The 19,775-nt window shown below is 55.5% G+C and overlaps 1 protein-coding gene across 8 annotated transcripts in view; it reads right to left on the bottom strand.

The window, feature by feature from the left end:
- Positions 1-19,775, bottom strand: part of CDH23 (cadherin related 23) — a 397,771-nt gene that overhangs the window by 68,918 nt on the left and 309,078 nt on the right. For 7 of the 8 annotated variants that reach the window (XM_032312921.1, XM_032312916.1, XM_032312926.1 and 4 more), the window contains 9 exons: positions 19,534-19,682; positions 14,514-14,649; positions 12,592-12,980; positions 11,379-11,480; positions 11,069-11,071; positions 7,246-7,395; positions 5,916-6,044; positions 4,853-4,981; positions 4,029-4,256 (listed from right to left, as the gene is read on the bottom strand). In XM_032312921.1, the coding sequence (XP_032168812.1) occupies positions 4,029-4,256; positions 4,853-4,981; positions 5,916-6,044; positions 7,246-7,395; positions 11,069-11,071; positions 11,379-11,480; positions 12,592-12,980; positions 14,514-14,649; positions 19,534-19,682 (1,415 nt within the window). The other variant, XM_032312922.1, reaches the window with a different exon arrangement.

The raw sequence follows: 19,775 nt of genomic DNA, 5'->3' as shown, positions 1-19,775 counted from the left end.
AGAATAAAGGAACGACCCTTAACTTGCCCTTGTGAGGTTGGTCCTGTGCCAGCGAGGGCTGGCTTGGACCAGCTGATAACTGCAGGTGGAAACAAGATGGTGTGCAGGTCTGCTGGGCATCTCTGGACTGATACGTGCAGAATGGCACCCACCCCTAGGACCATGGTGACCTTTCCTGGAGCCTTGGGAGGCTGCTCAGGGCTCTGGCTGGTGCAGGAGGGCTCAAAACAACCCTATTCTCAAACAGCCATCCAGTGAAATCTATGCAACAGGAGGGAAGGGACCCTGTCTGGTCACCTCTGGCTTGGTGACCCTCAATTTTGTGTTTGACTCTGGGGATTCACTGTCTAGAGGGGATAGTCAGATCACTGGAAGCAAATCTTTGTGGGTCCAGTGCTCCCCGGAGGCAGATGCCCATCATGGCTGGGCGCTGGCGGCTTGTGCCCTGTCCTCATCCTGGCTCAGCCGTACTGGGAAGGACTGGAGGGGGCACATGGGAAAGTGGTGCGATCAGCCCATAGGCAATGTCAGCCCAGAGGCAATGTCACCAGGAGGAAATATAGATAGAGTCACACTCTTGGCTCTGAATGCTGCCACGGGCTCCACAAACCCGCCCCTGGTCATTTCTTGCTCTTGGGCCTTTGTTTAGGTGGATCTCTGAGTCCCCCATACGCCTTCTTGTGCTAACAATGACAGAGTGACAAGACAGCCCAGGTATCACCTCCTCCAAGAAGCCTTTCCCGAGCCCTTGTTATTGCTCTGAATTCAGGCCCATCCGCATGTTGGCCCCTGAACCCGGAGACCCTCACTGCGTCCCTTCCTCGGCTACCTTCTACGGTGGCAGGGACCGCCACTGCTTCCTCCAGGTATCCCTGGGGCATGGCACATACTGGGCATTCAGGGAACACTGACTGGCTGCCTAAGCAAATGAACAAATGAATGAATGAACAGATACGCTCCAAGGTTCAGTTCTCAACTCTGCTCTGGTCCTGGCAATTCTTCACTGTCACATGTGCCTTACAGAAGTCAAATACCAGGGATCTTTCCTCTACCTGAAGAAGCCAGAAAAAAAGTTGATGGATTCCTTTTGACCTAAAAAATTTCTCCTGTAAATCTTTCCCCAGCTGGCCCTGATGCTGTCTGTCCCTATCACGGTGTAATAGCCCAGGAGCCATATACATATCGTCTTGGTCATGGCCTCAGGGAAGCCCAGGCCTGATTGAGTCATCTGGAAGGTGCTTTCTGGGGTCCGAGCTGGTGATGGCCAGAATGAGGAAGCCAGAGAAAGGGAGGTTATGCCTCTCACCATCCAACTTCTCATAGTCCCATAGCGGGGAGCCGGGAAGCCTGAGATTGGCTTCGAGGCGGGACCCAAATGTCAGGGACCCATGTGTGAGGAGGCAGAGCTCATGGGTTTCCACTGGACTAGGCTGGGTCTCTGGTGGTGGTGGTTGGGGGTGGGGGTGGTCAGAGTGTCTGTCAACAGATGAAAACTCTTTCTGGCCACAGGGACCAGTCCCAAGTTCTGTAGGAACTGCTTGAGTAGCGGCCCACCCATTCCTGGTGGTTAAATGTGGTCGGGGTGATTTCACATTTCCCCAATTGTCCTTTCTTCTGAAGACCAAAAGGAAGCCAGATGTCACCTGTAAAACTCAGTGTCTCAGAATGTCCTGGGTCTCACTGACTGCCTCCCCAGGAAACTCCAGGGCTTTGAAGTGTAAGGAAGGGGGGGAGCAGGGGTGAAATTGGTGTGTTCGCTGGCCTAGGTCAGGACAAGAAGCAGCACAGGCTCTCAGTTTTCCACCCCAGATCTGTTCTCTACCCTTCCCTCGTTAACAAGCTCTGCTTTTGTCAGAGGCAGTGATATATCAGGCTCCCACATAATAAGCCAGTTCTGACAATCCTATCATTTTTTTCCAATCTCCTTTGGAGTGAGGGTGCCCATGTGAATCTTTTCTGGCCACAGACATAAGCAGAACTGTGGAAAGTAGTTCTGGAAAAAAAATTTTGCTTTCTTGATAAAGGGGCAGAAATGGCTTGCATAGTTCTTTGTCTTGTCATTTCCTGCCTTGAATGCTGACATGATGGTTGGTGCTATAGCAGCCATCATGCAGCCATGGGGGAAAGCTCAAGAGGCATTAGCTCTGACATCACAGAGCACAAAACCAACATTTGTAATTCTCTCTAGAATTTCTGTTACGTGTATAAAATGCATCCTGATTTGTTGATGACTTGAGTTAAGTATCTATCACTTGTAGCCAAACATGTCACTAAATGCCACTGGGAGATGACTGGGATGATGATTTGCCCTGAAGCTAGGTACAGGTAGAGAGGGTTTGTCAAAACTGAGTCCTTCCATGTCACTAAAGTAATGGATAGCCCTACATGTCCCCACCTCAAGTAGTCATATGTGTCTTGTAAATATGTCTCTGGCTCACTGGGTGGGGATGGCGAAAGTGATTAGTGGGGACACCTGGCCGCTCTGGAGCTAAGGATGCCCACCCAGGGTGTGCCCACAGCCAGTCTCATACCCTTGACATCTCAGAATGTGGTTTCCTGGGATTGGTCATATTCCATCTTCCTCCCCAGAGATAGTCCAGATAGACAGCCCAGCCCAGGCCTACTCTGACTCCATAGTCCATAGGGCTGCTGCCAAGGGGGAGGGGTCTAGCAGAGTCACCAAGGGACAGGGCTGAGGCCTCATTAATGATCAGGTTCCTAGGGTGGACAGAGCACAAAAATGTCCCCAATCCTTTATACCTCCCTGTATCCATACTTTTTAAAATTCATTTGCAACTTGTTCCTCCAAAAGATAGGGTGGAGTTTTCCACACCTTGAACCTGGACTGGCTTTGTGACTTGCTTTGGTCAACAGAATGTGCTAGAAACAACCTCATTCCAGTTCCAAGCCTGGATTCAAGAGGCCCTGCATGCTCCCACTGTCCCTCCTGGACCCTTGCTAGCTCCACTTGAATAAGCATGGGCTAGCCTTCTGGAAGAGGAGACACAGGTGGCCCTGTCACCCCAGCCGATAGGTGGATGACCCCCCAAACCCCAGTCATCTAATGATACACAGCCCCACATAGGCAGGAGCCCAGCTAAACCAGGTCTAAATCGCCAGTCTGCAGAGTTGGCGCCAAATCAGTGATTGCGTTCATCCCTGCATGTGGTTTGGTTTGCGCTGCGGCATTATCGCGGCCACATGCATCTGACACAGTCCTCCTCCTCAGGGTCTACTGAGCACTTCTGCAGACACGAGCTCACTCAATTCCCCAGACACCACCTAAGAGGAGACATCACCTCCCTTTTCCGGATGATGAGACCGCATCCCGAGAGGTTCTGATTTGCTGGTGATCGCACAGCCAGCTCACAGCTCTCCTGACTCCAAATTTCACCCCCTCGATGGGCACACGGCTCCCACCCCGGCCCATCGCCCCCAGACCATCTCGCCATCCAGTCCCGCAGGGCGCGCCTCCTTCTCCAACCTTGCAAACCTCCCACGTTGCCTTGGGCGGGGCCTTGTCCATTCAAGCACCAGACAGGACCAAGAGCATCAGTCCCTTCCGACATGGACATATTGCAACAGTGTGTCACAGCAAAGTGACAGAGGGGAAGGGGCCAGAGGGTGCCTTTCCTGTCTGGCACAGAGTGTGGGTGAATGCATGCTCGCAGGCACACGGCTTGGCAGGTAGAGTGAGGGTTGGCCAGGCCCCAAGGTGTGGGCTCACTCTGCACCATCCCATAGAACTGCTGGACCAAAGAGGGCTGAACAGAGACTCTGAGTGGTTACAGATACAGGATGACAAGCACATGAGTTCTGCACGTGCGGGTCCTCCACAAACACACGCGGGTCCTCCACAAACACATGTGCAGGTCCTCTATAAATACACAGAGGTGGACCTTCTAAAGGCCCAACAAAGGACTTGTCAAAGATTCACCCACCTCGGACATTCCACTCCCACCCCCTACAGAAGGCGGAGCCGGTCCTTCAAGCACCCTCCCCTCCCTGCATCTGCCTCCACGGCTCACCGATAGGGTGGGGGTGCCTTCGTCCTCCACCGTCACCATCAGGTGGTAGAAGCTCCGGTGCTCACGGTCGGGCGGGGCTGGCCGCGTGGAGATCTCACCACTGATCCGGTCCATGCGGAAGGTCATATCCTCATTGCCCTCAGTGATATAGTAGGACAGCATGCTGTTGATCCCGATGTCACGGTCGGTGGCTCTCACCTGGACCACAGCAGTACCCCCGCCCACGTTCTGCGGGGAGAGCAGGAAAGGGGGCTGTTGGTGTTGAGCATGCTGTGGGCACCCACTATATGCAAGGCTGTGTGACTTGGCAGCCCTGGGAGTTAGACAGGATGCTATCCCCATTTACAGATGAGAAAACTGAGGTACAGAGAAAGATCACACTGCCTGTCTGTGGCAGAGCCCAGGTCTGACTCTTGGGAGGCTGGTCTGAGACCCAGCCTTTAAACCCCTCTCCTATCCTGCTTTCTCAGACGTCCAACCTGGCCTGACACCCAGCGATGCTGGGGCAAAAATTTCCCTCAGTGCCTCAGTCTTAAGAATGAGTAGTAAATGCACTGTCTTGTTTAAAAGCAGCTCTCCAGGGGATTAATCCCATTTCCTGCTTTCTCTCTCCTCTTGTCTCCTCTTCACACCTCCTGCAAAAAGAGACTGCATCCCAGGAGCTGGCATTAGGGCTGGAATTGTGAATGAGCAGGACACGCCCCCACCTGCGGGGTCTGAGAGCCTAGCGGTCCAAGCGGACCCTTACACGGGTGCTTCACGGTCACTCACACCCACTGCCCACCCTGGACATCCAGCTATCCGGACACAAGAGCTGCCCTCACCTCGTTCACACTGACATTGTACCCTAAAGGGCTCTCGATCACTGGAGGGTTGTCATTGACATCCAGAATGGTCACCTGTAGGATGTGGTCCTTCTTCCGTGGAGGGGTACCACGGTCAGACGCTACAACCTGGAGTGGGGAGAGGAGAGAGGAGACTGGATTCAGGGTTAAAGGAAGGGGAAGGACCTGGAATATGGAGTCTGAAAGGGCAGTCTGTCCAGTGGGGAGGACCAGTAGGGCAGAGAGACGCTTGGGTCCATCCCTGCCCCTGGGTGGTCTGCCAGCCCTGGGCTCTCCCTGGAATTTTTTTCTTCCACCCCATGCTGCAAACAATCCTTGCCCAATTGTTGTCTGACATGGGGCCATCATTCGGAATCTGGTTCTGGTGTGTCCAGTCTTTACCTTCTGGTCCTACCCTGGACTGTATTCTGGGCTATGCCAGCCCTTGACCATGACCTGGGCCTGTGACCAGACCCCGGGCTCCTGCTTTTAGCTTCAAATAACTCTGTCCCACGCACTCCTATCTGAACCCTGGCAGATAGAGAAAGCCGCCCCTAACCTTTTCAGCTATGAACTAGAGTTTTCCCCACAGCCCAGGCCTGTCCCTGGGACCCCAAATGCTTCCTGGATGCCTGAGGAGCAGTGAAAGGGCTCTCCAAGCTCAGAGCCCTGCAGGAATGCAGCCCTGGGGTCCCCGGAGTCACAGGGAGCAGGCCAGCCACAGCAGCTCAGCAATAATGGTGGCCTCCGGGACTCCTCACACTTGTGCTTGTTTCTCACCAAGGCAGAGGCTGGCCAGGGAGGGGTTCTTCTACCCATTGCACAAGAGGGGAAACCAAGGCCCAGGGAGAGTGAACAACTTGCCCAAAGTCATACTGCCTGTGGAAGAGTCAGGGCTCTATCAGCTCTGCCAGGCCTTCTCTCCTGGCTCCTATAACAGGGACAGACACCTCTGCTGCTTCCCGCCCTGGGGACCAGGGACATGGGAAGCCAACTGCCAGGCTGTGCCAAGCTCTCTCCTGGAAGGTCAGCAGAGATCCCCGGCTCAGGGGGTGTTTCCCACCTTGAGGATGTAGTGGTCTAGCTCTTCTCTGTCCAGAGGCCTGGCCACGAACACTTCACCAATGGAGTAATTGGTGGTGACGATATCAAAGGCCCCGGCGACGTTGCCAGAGGCCAGGGAGAAGACCACCTGTGGGGGGGGGGGGATGTACGAGAAAGTGAGGAGCACAGGCCACAGGTCAGGCTGATGGTCCCTCCCCTGCCCTCCCAGGCCCTCTGCTCGGTAAGGGCATTGAAAAGAGAACATTTGATGCAGAGGTAGAAAATGTGTGCTGTAGGCCCACCAAGGCAGCACGGGACCTGTGGCAGGTTCCTGGGGTAAGGGAGGTCAGCATTACCAGCCTAGGGGCCAGAAGAGTGGGTATGAGTCCCGCGGCACAGACGTTTCCCAAGACAGAGGTGGGGAGGCACTGAGACTTCTGGGGGCCCTGCTGGGACATGGGCTGCATCTGGCCCTCACAGCAACGGTCAGGAGATGCTCTTTCCAGTTTGCAGACAGGAGGCTCAGAAACAGGCAACAATTGGCCAAGGTTACACAGCTTGCAAATGACTAAGAGAATGAAGATTTGAATGCCTGTGCTTCTGATCCTAAAGCTACTGCCTCCCCAAGAGGTGTACAAGCCATCTTTGCGGGCTGTGGGGAGGGCAGAGGGAGAGGAGAGAGAATCTTAAGCAAGCTCCATGGTCTGTGTGGAACCCAATGAGGGGCTTGATCTCATGATCTTGAGGTCATGATCTGAGCCAAAATTAAGAGAAGGCTGCTTAACCAACAGAGCCCCACAGGGACCCTAAACAAGCAAGCCATTTTTAAATGGTGGGAACCTCCTCAAACATGTCACTTGATGAAAGCAGCGGGAAGACTAATACAGTCTACCACCCGTCCTCCTTGTGCACTGGGCCTCCAAACCTGGAGTGTGTGTGGAGGGAGCACTTCCTGCCATGGCACAGGTCCCCCAAAGCTGGGAGGAGGAGAAGTCTATCCTCTCTGAGACCTGGGGCCATGTGGGAAGGCCTGGCACACAGGGCCGAGATGCTGAGAGGTTTGTGGATCAGGTGACAAAGAAGTCAGCAGGAAGGATGAACGCCCTCTGCTCTCAGCTTGCTGTCAGGGGCTGAGCTGGAGCCAGCCTTCGTACTCCATGTTCACGTACCCAGGCAGGGCCAACAGCCTGCACAGCTCTGCCTCCTCTTCTCTCCTTGACCATGGAGCAGGGTGAGGGCAGGGCTGTGCACCTGGGGCTGGGTGGAGCCTGGCCATCCCTCCTCTAGTGGGAGAGGCTACTGGAGCCTCCTTAAGACACGGAAGAGCCAGCATTTTACTTGGCACGCACCTGCCCATTGCTGCCGGCGTCAGGGTCCCGGGCCTTGACGGTGGCCACAAGCTGGCCCACGGGGCAGTCCTCAGGCACACTGACGGCCGAGTCGGAGGTGAAGTCAAACCGGGGACTGTTGTCGTTCTCATCTAGCACCGTGATGTAGACCTGGGGGTGGGGAAGGCAGCCAGAGACCCACCGCCTCCTTCTGCTTCCTGACTCCAAACACCAGGCTCCCACCGTGGGTGCACAGGGGCCAAGAGCTGAGAGTTCTAGAAAGTCAGCTAGCGTTCAGGGCTTGCCTGGGCCGATCAGGACTCGGAGGTGTTGAGCACATTTCCCATAGCCGTGGGATGGGGGAGGGCCGCACCCACTCAAATGCTGGGGCCAGCACAGCAGGGTAGAGTCCAGGGAGGACTTAGTGGTGGTAGGGCTGAGCACTGGAAGGCATGGGCCTTGGCTAAAGGGGACAGAGGCTACTCAGCAAAAAAAAAAAAAATACACTGAGGAATGCCAGCTTGGCATCGATAGAGCTTCCTGTTTTTCAAAAGGAACTCGGAATCCAGATTTTTATGAGGAATTATGTGGTGATTAATAAAAATTAAAGGAAAAACTTATGTGCCAGCTGGTCAAAACACATCTGGCAGCCAGATCTTGCCCGAAGGCCTCTTCGCTGGCGCATCTGGATTACAGGGACGGAACTGGGGCTTTGGAACAAGAGGGGGCCATGAGGTAGCCTGGTGGTCCCAGTGGGGAGAGGGGAGGAATTTCCATGGTCAGATATAAACTGGGAATGTGCAAATTGCATGCAAAGGGCATACTGTTTTGTATTCTGTAGCTTTCAACCCACAGATGGCCAAGAGTGCCCCTTAGGCTCATGGACGGGAAGGTTCAGGTAGGGTGGGAGGGGCTCAGGTTTGGGGAATCCCAGGAGGGGCTTGCTCCCACGGCCCTGCCCCAAGCCAGACCTCATCCTCTCCCTCCCTGAGCCTGGGGTACAAGGGCTCCCAGGCGGCATATAGGGGCCCCCATGGGGAGCCTGGGGAACATCGCTGCCACATAGGAGACCCCTTTCATCCTCCCCTCCCCCCAATCAGGTCTTCCTTCTTCTCCATCCTAGCCATGCCTCCATATTTTTAGGGAGCTGTCAGTAGCACAGGACAAGCAGCCCAGGCTTGGCAGCACGACCAACTCCCCCATTTACTAGCTGTGCGACTTGGGAAAAAATGATTCAACCTCTCTTGATTTTCCACTTCCTTAGCTGAAAGTATAGACAAAAACACATACAGCATTGGGATGCCTTGGGGAATGACTGAGCAAAAGAAAAGGTCAGGGGTGGTAAAGGTGGTCCCCATCCTGCTTCGTGCCTGGGAGATTGGCATGCTCTCATACTCCAAGGCTTTGCCCATCCCTCATGATTTTGCTCAGGGTGTTCCGTGATGTCCCAGAGCCCCAGTCTGCTCATCTGTGAAATGGGCCCAGTAATGCCCACCACGCTATTCTTAGGGCAGAACCAAACAAGGCCTCTGTGCTCTAATTCCTCCAAACTCTTTCGCTTGGCTCAAGACCTTGTCCAGACTTCCTGGGCTTTGTCCCACCACAGAGCTTTTGCATACGCTATTCCCTCTGCCTTTATGTGCTTCCTTCTTGGCTGGGTAAATGTCTGTGCTTTCTGCAGATCTCAGCCTGAGTCACTTCCTCAGGGAAGCCCTCCTCGATTTCCCAGACGTCTTATTATAGACTTTCTCCTGTAGCATACACTGACTGGTGCGATAACTTAATCAACAACCCTCTCCTACTGTATCTTATGTCTGTGAAGGCAGGGACTATGTCTAATTTCAGTTTCCTGTTGTGCTCTGAGCCCAGCCCAGAGCCAGGCACACAGTGGGTATTTCCTCTAGGATTACCACTGTGATGCTGTCTGTGAGGTGCTCCCGGCAGCAGAGAGTCAGCCTCAGCAGTAGGGCAGGTGCCAAGATCCATAGGATTAGATCTGGGTCTGTGTTCCCACCCAGGGCCTCATGGTCCAGATCATCTTCTCCTGGCCCCAGGGGTGTGAAGGCATTATTCGAGAGCCTGTCCACGGGTGCCCCTTCCTGCTGCCTCCCCACCCCTCCCAGGGCCCATGGGGGCTGCCGGGGTCAGGGAGGAGTCAGGTGTAGGTGAGCTGTGGTTTGGGGGTTCCAGCCTTGCAGAGGAAATGGTGCTACCTTTAAAAGGCTCCTCGGGCTGCTTCACCCTAGCATCTGCAGCAATGACTGCCTGGTGCCAACAGGGCTGCTGTATTTAGGGCAGTGGGCCCTGGGGCCTGGGAGGAAGCCAGGGCAAAGCAAAAACCCATAGGTCCTGCTTCCTGGAAGAGGGTTTGGCGATTATGGAGATACAGGACATGTGCTTAGGGTGCCCCAAGCGGTCTAGGCAGAGGAAGAGGGTTGCCTCATCTACAGACAGGCTCCAGGAGCCTTGGTGGGGAGCAACCTGGCCATCCTGGCTGCTTATCAGCATCCCACCCGGCCTCAGCTCCCCGACTCCCCATCAAAATGAGGGGAGAGCTGCAACTGGGCCCATTTTACAGATAAGGCTGCCGAGGCCCAATGAGAGGGCCCCATTTAACCTGAGCCTCAGCTCCTCCAGCTGGGGTGGCCAGGAGCCTGAGCTGGGAGGTGCGGGACACGGTGCCCGCCTAGTATCCACCACTGAGGGTTCTGCTCAGCGGTTGCCCTCTGGGAGCACTGGGGGGCCACGGGGAGCTATGCAGCTCATGGCTACTCTTGGTCTCCCTACCCCCCAGGCTGGCCCTGTGGATGGAGGGGGCTTTGGGATACAACTAGGTCACAACCAGGGCCACTGGAACTAAGCACCTCTAGCAAGCAGTGGTGCAGAGACCCCCAAGCAGCTGCCTTGGGCTCTTAGCCTGGACAGTCAGTTGATTTCTGTCCCTCTAGGCTAATGTGATAGGGACCCAGTGGGGAGTGAGAGTGTAGCTATAACCAAGGCTGTGGGTGAGCTGGACGCCCCAAGTGATCCACAGATGGCCTCAGACCGGACCAGCTGCGGCCCACGCTCAAGGTACTGTTAATATTCTGTTAATATTGCTGCAGGATGCCCACCTGGTAGACCCCTCCCTCTCGGGCCCACCCCCATTTCAACCCCGAGCCTGAGGTCCTCTGCCTGCCTCCTCCACACCTCACCCCCCTAAGACCTTTGCCTGACACCTCTGGCTTCAGTGGTCATCCTCCTCCAAATGTCCCGAGCCCGTGGTGTTCCCGCCCTAGAGTCCTTGAGGACAGTGATTCACTGTGCCTGTGGCAGCCCTTGCCCAGCACACTCCAGGCCCTGGCACCGCGGGCTCCACTTCCCATGTACCCTAACATAATATGTTCTTTCCCCAAACCCCCAAGAGAGGGTGAGGTCCCCCTTTGCAGGTGCCACTCCCATCATATGCTCCTTGGGGCCTAGTTTACAAAGGGCTTCTTATCCTCCTGCCAGCTTCAGGGCTGCTGGGATCATCCTCACTTTAGACCCAAGGAAGAGAAGCACAGAGAAGTTGAGCAACTTGCTTGTGTCACACAGCAGAGCTGGGATGAAGCCTCTCTGTTCCTTTCACTGTGTGTCTCACCTGCTCCTTGCTAGTGCCCACCCCCTGCCCCAGCTCCAGATGCCACTGGCTGGCAGGAAAGGCAGAGCTGGACCTGGGGAACATGCCCAAGAGGGGCCGGAGCTGAAGTGGTTGTGAAGGGTCTGGGTAGGAACCTGCTGCGGGGGAGGCAGGGAGGTGCAGTGCCATACAGAGACGGAGCTGGCACTGGCCCAGGACAGCCCCAGGCCACAGGCCACTCACCTTCTGTAGTCAGAGCCGGCAGGAGGCCAAGGGAGAGAAAAGGCAAGGGTAGGAACCGTTAGCAGTCTGCAGCTCTCCCAGCCACCTCCCAGCGGGGGTGTGCTGCCCCCAACCAGTCTGCAGTCTCATCCCTAGCCCGGGCTGCCCACGAAGGTGTGGCATTATGGCCATAGCACTGTCCCTGGGTGGTCCAAATCTTCACCCACAGCCTGCCCCGTGTATGGGGTAGCCTGTGAAGATGTATGTTTTGGGGTGCCTTGGGGCGGTGACGGGCTCTACCTGTGGGGCTCTCACCCGGGGTCCCACTCACCACAGTGGAGTCCACCTTGGGGCCACCGTCGTCTGCCACCACCGTCAAGGTGTAGAAGTCACCCTTTTCCCGGTCCACCAGGCCCTTGACGGTGACCACACCCTGCGGGGAGGGGACCAGAGAGGAGAGTGACATCATCATACCCTGGGGGCAGACGCCGCCCTGCCCCCAAGCAGTCCCGTGCTCCAGTCAAAGCAGACTCCCCTTGTGAATCCCCAACATCCGACCCACTTTCCCACCTTCCACGTCACTCCCTCTGCCCGGCAGAACATCTCCCCGGAGCTCTGTCGGCTTAAATCCTACTTCTTTCTCAAATCTCACTCAGACGCCACCTCGTCCGTGTAGGCTGCCTGCTTCCCCAGCCAGGTAAGATCTCTCTCCTTTGGGCCTCCGGGCTCCATTCCTGTATCGTAGCTCTTTTCACATCCTCCCCTGGGGTGCTCAGATGGATGCACATCCCTGATTATTCCCACTTCTCCTCCCGGTTTACCAACTCTCTGAGGGCTGGGAAGGGTCTCATTCATCTTTGTGATTCCAGTATTCCTTGGAATAAGACCTGTACCCCGCAGTGATTCATACTTTGCCTATTTTCAAAGAAGGGAATCTGATAAAAGACACAGCCAACCAGAGATGGAAGAGTAAGACCCAGATAGCAGATAAGAGCCTAGCTGCTGGTTAGCTAAGACTAACTAGTATGATGAAACAAGTTATATCTGAACTTCCTAACAGCCAAGGTAAAAAGAGAAATGTGATGACTTGCACAGCTCTCATTGTCTCATAACAAGGTTACCAGTTTGCCTAGGTATAAACCTTGTCTTACCCCTGAGTATCGGGAGGGATGCCGCACAGGGGTATTTATCTCAAAGACACTCTATGACAAAGAGGACAGTGCTGTGCATACAGAAGGAGCTTGAAAAATGTTGGTTTGGGGGCGCCTGGGTGGCTCAGTGGGTTAAGTCTCTGCCTTCGGCTCAGGTCATGATCTCAGGGTCCTGGGATCGAGGCCCACAATGGGCTCTCTGCTCAGCAGGGAGCCTGCTTCCCCCCCTCTCCCGCCTGCCTCTCTGCCTACTTGTGATCTCTCTCTCTGTCAAATAAATGAATAAAATATTTAAAAAAAAAAAAAAAGAAGAAATGTTGGTTAGCTTCAAAAGGACTGGGCTTCCTAGCCCTAGGGAGAGCCCTTGCTGCGCCTGCTCTCAGCCCCCCTCACCGTGATGGCATCTATCTGGAAGAGGGCTTTGGCCTGGGCGCTGGTATAGGCGTCGAAGCGGTAGGTGATCTGGTTGAGGTTGTCGATGGAGTAGGCCTGGACCCGCACGATCTCAGTGCCGAGGGCCAGGTTCTCCAAGATGGCCGCCTCGTAGGAGGCGTTGGAGAACTGCACAGCCTCGTCCAGCTCATTGAGGAGCGTGATGTAGACACTGCAGAAGCCCTGGTTGAAGGGGGGGGCCTGGTCGGTGGCAGAGACGTTCATCAGGTAGCTGGTTTTGGTCTCATAGTCCAGGTAATCCACGGTGATGATGAGCCCTGTGCTCTCATCAATCTCAAACTTGCCCTCGGCCCCAGACAGGATGCGGTAATTCACCAGGCCGCCGTCCCCTGCAGGAGGACACAAGAGTGTGCAGTCCCAGATGGGGGTGGGATGGCCGTGCGGCTTTCCAGGCTGCTCACGGCACAGCTGCTATTGGCCCCGGGGACCAGGTGAGTGGCCCTGGCTGGCCTGCCCAGTGTGTACTGTCTCCCCACTTGTGGGGGTTGGGTTGCCCCGAGAGAAGTGACAGAGGATGGGGCCAGGGTCTACGCAGACAGCAAGGCCTAACACACGCAACCCCTCTGGGGCTTGGCCTTGGCATGAGAGATGTGCTGGAGGGATTCTGTTCTGCTTCTGGAGCCTCAAATTCAAGCTCAAGTACCGACCCCTACCTTAGGTATTTGGACTAGTAGCAGTGGGGAAATCAGGGAGCTCTTGTAAGGGGAGCTCTCATCTAGAAAGTACTGGACAAGGGCAGCATCCTCAGAAGTGGCCATGACTCCATTTGGTCCCTCCAGCTGAAGGGTGCTAGCACCAGGGACACCTTCCCCCGTCCTCCCCACTTCTCCACCTCAAATCCCTCGGCCTTGGTATATTCTCCAACCAGGAGCTCAAGTTGGGATTCTTTAGCTGAGGTCCACAGACTTCCAGGGGAGTGGCCATAAAACCGTTCAGGAAATCCCAGACTTCCTTGAAATCATTTGCTGAACTCAGAATGGATGTGCATTCTTCTAGGGATGGACACACAGCTCTCATGAATTTCTCAAAAGGATTCCTGACCCAGAAAAAGCCACGAACCATTGGTCAACAGTGACATATGTGGCCCGAATTGTATAAATATGATCCATAAGGGACGGCAGATCTGAGAGTTTTCAGACCACTCCCCCCACATCACCCCATCCTGTGCCCCAGCGGGGCTGGAAATGCTGAGAGGGGCAGACATGAGGGAGGGGCCGGAGCTGGGACACAGGGAGCAGCTTGGGGAGCCTCTCCAGGGAGGCAGTAGACCCCCCAGGAAAGAGCTCCACTCGGGCTGCATTTCTGGCCTGGGGCAGAGGCCCAAATAGCGGGGCCCCATGAAGATGGCTGCCGTGACCTGGCCACATTCTCCTTTGCTTTGCACTGCCAGCTGTGGCCGTCTGTCAGGCTTGGGGTCCTCGGTGAAGTCTGGGCTGCCCTTAGAGCACCCCAGAACACTGCCCCTTGTGAAGCCTGCATATGCCAGGCCCTGAGCAAGGCCCACAGGACATGGAGCTGCTGCTGGCTGGTGAGGCTGTGTGTGACAAGTCCTTTGCCTGCCCCAGCCCTGCCCAGCCTCCAGCCAAAGGCTAGCCAGGAGCTACCGGCTCCTCCAGCGAGAAACCTAGACTTTCCAATCTCGGGGCCTCCCCTCCCTCCATCCAGAGACTGGGATAGCTCCCTGACTCCGGTCCTTCTAGGCCTGGGCTTCTGGGACAGATGCCCCCAGCACTGTCCCTAGAGCCCCTCCCCAGCTTGGGACCTGCTGAATGGGGGAGCCTGTGGCACCCTGAGGATGACAGGCCCTGCAGGAGTGGGAGGGACGAGCTGCAGAGGGTGACTCTGGGGAAAGCCGGACTCACCGGTGTCTCGATCTGTGGCTCGGACGACGATGACTGACGTGCCGACCCCTGCGGTCTCTCGAAGCCCCAGGCGGCTATACTGCTGCTGTGTGAACACGGGGGCCTCATCGTTGACGTCCTCCACATACACGATCACCTGTCAGAGTCAGACCAGGGGCAGAAGGTCAAGGTGGGGTGGAGACTGGAGAAGCCCAGGGCTGGCCCTTCTAGGCCTGCATGTGCGATCACTGTTCTGCTGGGCCAGTGGGGAGCTCCTGATGGTCAGCCACCAAACACCCCCACCTGGCACAGCACCAGGCATGGAGCAGGGGCTCAAACATCACTTGATCTTCCTCCTGGCATTGCTCCTAACCCTATGGGAACCTGTGACTGATTAGTGACTCTTCTGGACCATCGAGTTGCTCAGCTAGGCAACAGTAATAGATCAACCTTGTAAATCATGCTCTGGGCCACGTCCAGGGTTGGCAGAAAGACGAAATGAGCCAGTCTTCGCAAAAGTGCTTAAAAAGGCTGAAGGGACCCCATTTGAATATCAAAGTCTATCTGGGAACATAGACACAAAAATGTTCATTATGATTGGAGCAGAGAACGTCCGTACTCAGACCCCTCTAGATTATCGGGCACTTTCTCTGGGGCTTCTCTCTGCCAGCAGCCAGAGACCACCATGGCTCTTGGTGGCGGGGGGCAGGGGTAGGGAGTGGGGGGGTGGTGAGGGAGACACACTCACCCCACCCCACCCCACCCAGGCTGTTGGAACACACACACCCAGAGAGCTGGAAGTGCCTGGGAATTACGTCCCCTGGGGCAGCCCTTACCAGAGACTGATGGGTGTGGACTCCACACTCCGCTTCCTCAGCCCTGACTGGCGAGTGGCAGTGATTCTCTCCAGGGCTCCTCACGGGGCTGAGTCAAAGTTCCCTGGTTGCCTTTCCTTCCCTGGTCTTGCACCCCTTCCAGCTTTTCCTGGGGACACTTCCTGCTTATCATCTTCCTATCAACTCTTGTCCCAGGATTTGTTTTCAGAAGCCTGGCCAAGAGAGCGGCTCTATCTGAATGGTGGGATTAGGCATCATTTCCATCACCACTTATTTGTGCTTTCTAATTGTTCTTTAAAAAACAGGTCTTGCATAACAGAAGAAAAATGTCATGGAGAGAGATCTGGGTCACAGCAATTTTTTTTTTTTTTTTTTTTTTTTTGGTTACAGCGCCTGCCCCTGCCCCTCACATACACTCAGGAGCACAGGGAGGGTCTTGCCCAGAGACCAAGGTGGTAGGGGAGGGGAGGGTGTCGTACACTGTTGGTGCTTAAGGAGCCACAAGGAGGCTCAGGGCCCCTGGCTCTCCCAGATTGGGGGATGGAGGCTCAGGGATGGGGAGGGACTTATCCAAGGCCTCATGGTAACTGAAGGGGCAGGAAAGAGAAGGGGGCCCTCCTGGTTCTCAGTCCACCAACCCCTATTCCTCTTGGCGCTATGCTGGGGATGAGCTGGCCTCGGAACAGGAGACCACCTCCTTCCAGCCTGAGAGAACCAGGGTCAGCAGGAGCTTGCCAGCAGTGTGGAAGAGGCAAATAGAGCACGGGCAAAAGTGTGCAACACAGATTTCACACAAGCTCACCAGCATCATGGCAGGGGCCGCAGCACAATCGACAACACGAATATTGGATTTCTGATTAATCACCACCTTTGGGATCAGCCCTGGCTCCTCTCCTGGGCTTAGCTGGGAATTTGCTGGAGAAGTGAGGGGCCTTCTGTAGCGGAACGGGAGGCCTGACCAGTGGAGAACATTAGCAGTGGTGGTGGTGGGGGTGTTACAGAGTTAGGGGGAGGGGAACCATATAGGAGTAAAGTTTTCTCTATCTTCCTGGCTCTTGGGGTTTCTTGCAGCCCTGTTGCATCATCACATTTTCATGTCCAGACATCTAGAACCCACTATGCAAATTAAAGTGCCCACCCCAGAGCACAGCTGTTCATAAGCCGGAACTTTCTAAGTTTGGCTTCACCAAGAACTTGGCTGGGAAGATCCTGGGTGGGGTGGGTGTGGGGGGAATTTGCATGGATGAATTTCGGGAACTCACTTGCTGTAAACAGAAACTAACCATCCATCTTTCAAGACCCTGAGCCTTCCCCTTCCTGAGTCTGCTTGTCCAACTGGCCTTTACTCCAGGGATTGCAGGGGCACAAGCGGGGCCGATGGGCCAGGACAATAAGGGGCGTGTGTGGCACGGAGCCTGGGTGTGGCCCATGCTCCATAGGGCTGGCTCCATGCCACTGTCCTCTTGTCAGTTTCAGCCTTGTTTTTAGCAGCAGAGACAGGAGGCATAATGGTGTGTGGTTTGCAAACCTGAGACACACAGATGTACAGGAAACACACAGGTCTGCCAAGTTCTTAAAAGCGGGAGGGCTCAGCTACTGAGCTCCTGGGCCACCCTGGAGAAGCAGCCCCACTGTCTGTGTCATGCTGTGCCCTCCGGCAGAGTCAGGGCAGGAGATGTGAGTGCGTGTAAATGCATGCTTGCACGGTGCAGGTGAGGCCCCCGTCTCTAGGAGGGCCTTTCACTCCCTGCTCCTGGGTGCTCGTCTGCACTGTCCCTGGTCTCGAAAGCAGGAACTGGAGACTGTGGTTGGTCCCCAGAAGCCATCTCTGCAGGGCAAATGAATCTGGGGCAAAGCTGGAGTCCCCATTCTGTCTTCAGGGAAGTCCCCAGGTTTCGTGGGGGCTCAGAGGGGCAGGGGCTCTGTCCGACAAAGGCTATCCTACCTCTGCCCTGGGTGCTTGCTCATATATTCCTACCTTAAAATGATTCGGGTGTTATGCATCAGACTCCGGACCCTGCAGGGCCTGTATGTGAGGCCACAGAGTGTAGGGACTGAGAGAGCAGCCCCGCGTGGACTACTGGGGTGTGAAGCCACCTCTTCCTTTACTGCTATGCAACCCTAAACACGGTGGCCAATCCCTCTCTGCCTCAGTCTTCTCCTCTATACAATGGATATGATAACAGTGCCTACCTCGTGGGGCTGTTATGAGGGTTAAATGAGTTCAAGGGCATAAAGCATACGGTTAGGTACCACTTGAGGATTTACTATTCCTCAGGGTTCATGGGGAAAGGAACAAAGGAGGGTAGGCAAGCAGGTGTGCTTCTGGGTGTCCCATCCCCCCACTGACTGGCCCAGCCTGGCTTTGAGCTGTTTTATGCTATATCCTGACCCACTGTATACCATTTTGTTTCAAAAGGTCTGTGGTTAGGGGTGCCTGGTTGGCTCAGTGGGTGGAGCATGGAGCTCTTGGTCTCGGGGTTGTGAGTTCAAGCCCCACGATGGGGGGAGAGATTACTTAAAAATAAAATGTATTTTTTTAAAGATTTTATTTATTTATTTGACAGACAGAAATCATAAGTAGGCAGAGAAGCAGGCAGAGAGAGAGGAAGGGAAGCAGGCTCCCTGTTGATCAGAGAGCCCGATGCAGGGCTCAATCCCAGGACCCTGGAATCATGACCTGAGCTGAAGGCAGAGGCTTTAACCCACTGAGCCACCCAGGCGCCCCTTAAAAATAAAATATTAAAAAAAAAAGTTTGCAGTCACAATGTCAAGGCTGACAGGAGTAGCTCTGGAGAGAGGTACCCACCTGCTCCTGAGAGAGTACAGAGCTAGGGGGCCACAGGGAGGGCTGTGATTAGGAAGCTTCAAGTCCAGGTAGCCAACCCAAGCTACGATGATGTCATTCCCCCTGTGGCCTGAAGAGGGCCCCACAAAGAGCGCCCTCTGACGTGGGTGCCCTTATCAGCGTGTGTGCATGAGCAATTCACAGCCCTCCAGGGGAATGGGACTGTGTGGGGTTGCTCTGGTGCACCTTCAGGTAACTGAGTGTGACCCCCCCCTCGCCAGTGCCTGGCATCATCCGGAGCAGCCCCAAGGTGGAAACTTGACCCCAGGGAACGGATCCCCTCAGCCATTCCCACCCAGGGAAGAGTTCACTCGGAGGGCTAGCTGTAAGGACCCAGATTGCTTTTTCCATCTCCCCCTGGGGCAAAGCTGAGGGGGCAAACCCAGCAGGAGATGGGCCAAGGCTGAATCACCCACTCCCTAGCACCCCCGGCATGATGGTGACCCCCCACGGGCTGCTGTTCATTGTTTCCAGCCTGGGGAAAGAGTGTGGTGGAGATGGGGCTGATAAGCAGCTCAGTGTGCTCCACTCAGTCCTGGGGAAAAGTCCCTGCTCGCTCCCCACCCCGGCTTTTCCCATCTTCCTCCTACTCCTACTCCCCTCTGGGCTCTGACTCATTTTCCACCTGGTTCTGGGGCAGGGGCTGGGAGTTGCTGAGTGTGCAGTGGGGGGAGGGTGGGGTGACCTCAAGGGGTCATCGCATTTCCTTCAGCCATGTCTCTGCCACTGGGCACAAGAGTGCCTCAACCAGCCCAGCCAGGAGGAAGATCTGTGTGTCTGTTTCCGCCCCTTCAGGAAGACGAGGGTTTAATTTGATCTCAGACACACGGGCAGGGGCTCGCGGTGAGTGAGGTGGGCAGGAAAGGACACATTTGACAGGGCAGCTGGGGGTGGTAACTGGAATATTTGGGGGACACTTTCAATGGAGAATGCACTGAACCTGGAGTTGGAGGACGGGGCTCAAGTCCTGGTTCTATCACCCAGGACCCCTCCGCTCCTCAGCTCCCTCACGTGTAAGATCTAGTTGGCAATGTCTCTAATCTCAAGGTCATATTTGCGAGATTTCCTTCTGAGATGTGCAGGCAGAGGGGTTAGTAATGTGAGGATACCTCCTTCGTCCCTGAGGAGAGACAGCAGTATCACTGACCCCCTTCCACACCTGGAGAAGCTGAGTCTCGGAGCAAAACGACACTTCCGGGATCCCAGGCCGGGCTTCGGCATCCCCTCCTGCAACTGTAGCCTCGGGTCATTCAGCACCTAAATCCATGGTGGCCTGCCCCCACTGGGCCCCGGCTGGTGGCCCTCTCTGGGCCGGTTGTGGTCTCGGTCCACCGCACCCCGCCTCCCGGCATCTTACCCTGACGGAGCTCCGCATGGGGCCCAGGTCGTGGTTGTAAGCCTCCACTATCAGCACGTGGGATGAGTTGCGCTCTCGGTCCAGGGGCCGGGGCCCTCGCATCAGGAGCCCATTGCTGATGTGGATCCGGAAGTTGTTGCCATGGTTACCTGAGTGGAGGGACAGAGGAGATGCATAGGCTCCAAGACATGGGATGCTCGTGGCATAGTGTGTGTGGGGGGGGGACAGGGGCAGTGGGAGAC

This window comes from Mustela erminea, chromosome 14, assembly GCF_009829155.1.
Source record: "Mustela erminea isolate mMusErm1 chromosome 14, mMusErm1.Pri, whole genome shotgun sequence".
Classification (NCBI taxonomy): Eukaryota; Metazoa; Chordata; class Mammalia; order Carnivora; family Mustelidae; genus Mustela; species Mustela erminea.
This window is presented reverse-complemented; position numbering and strand designations above follow the sequence as displayed.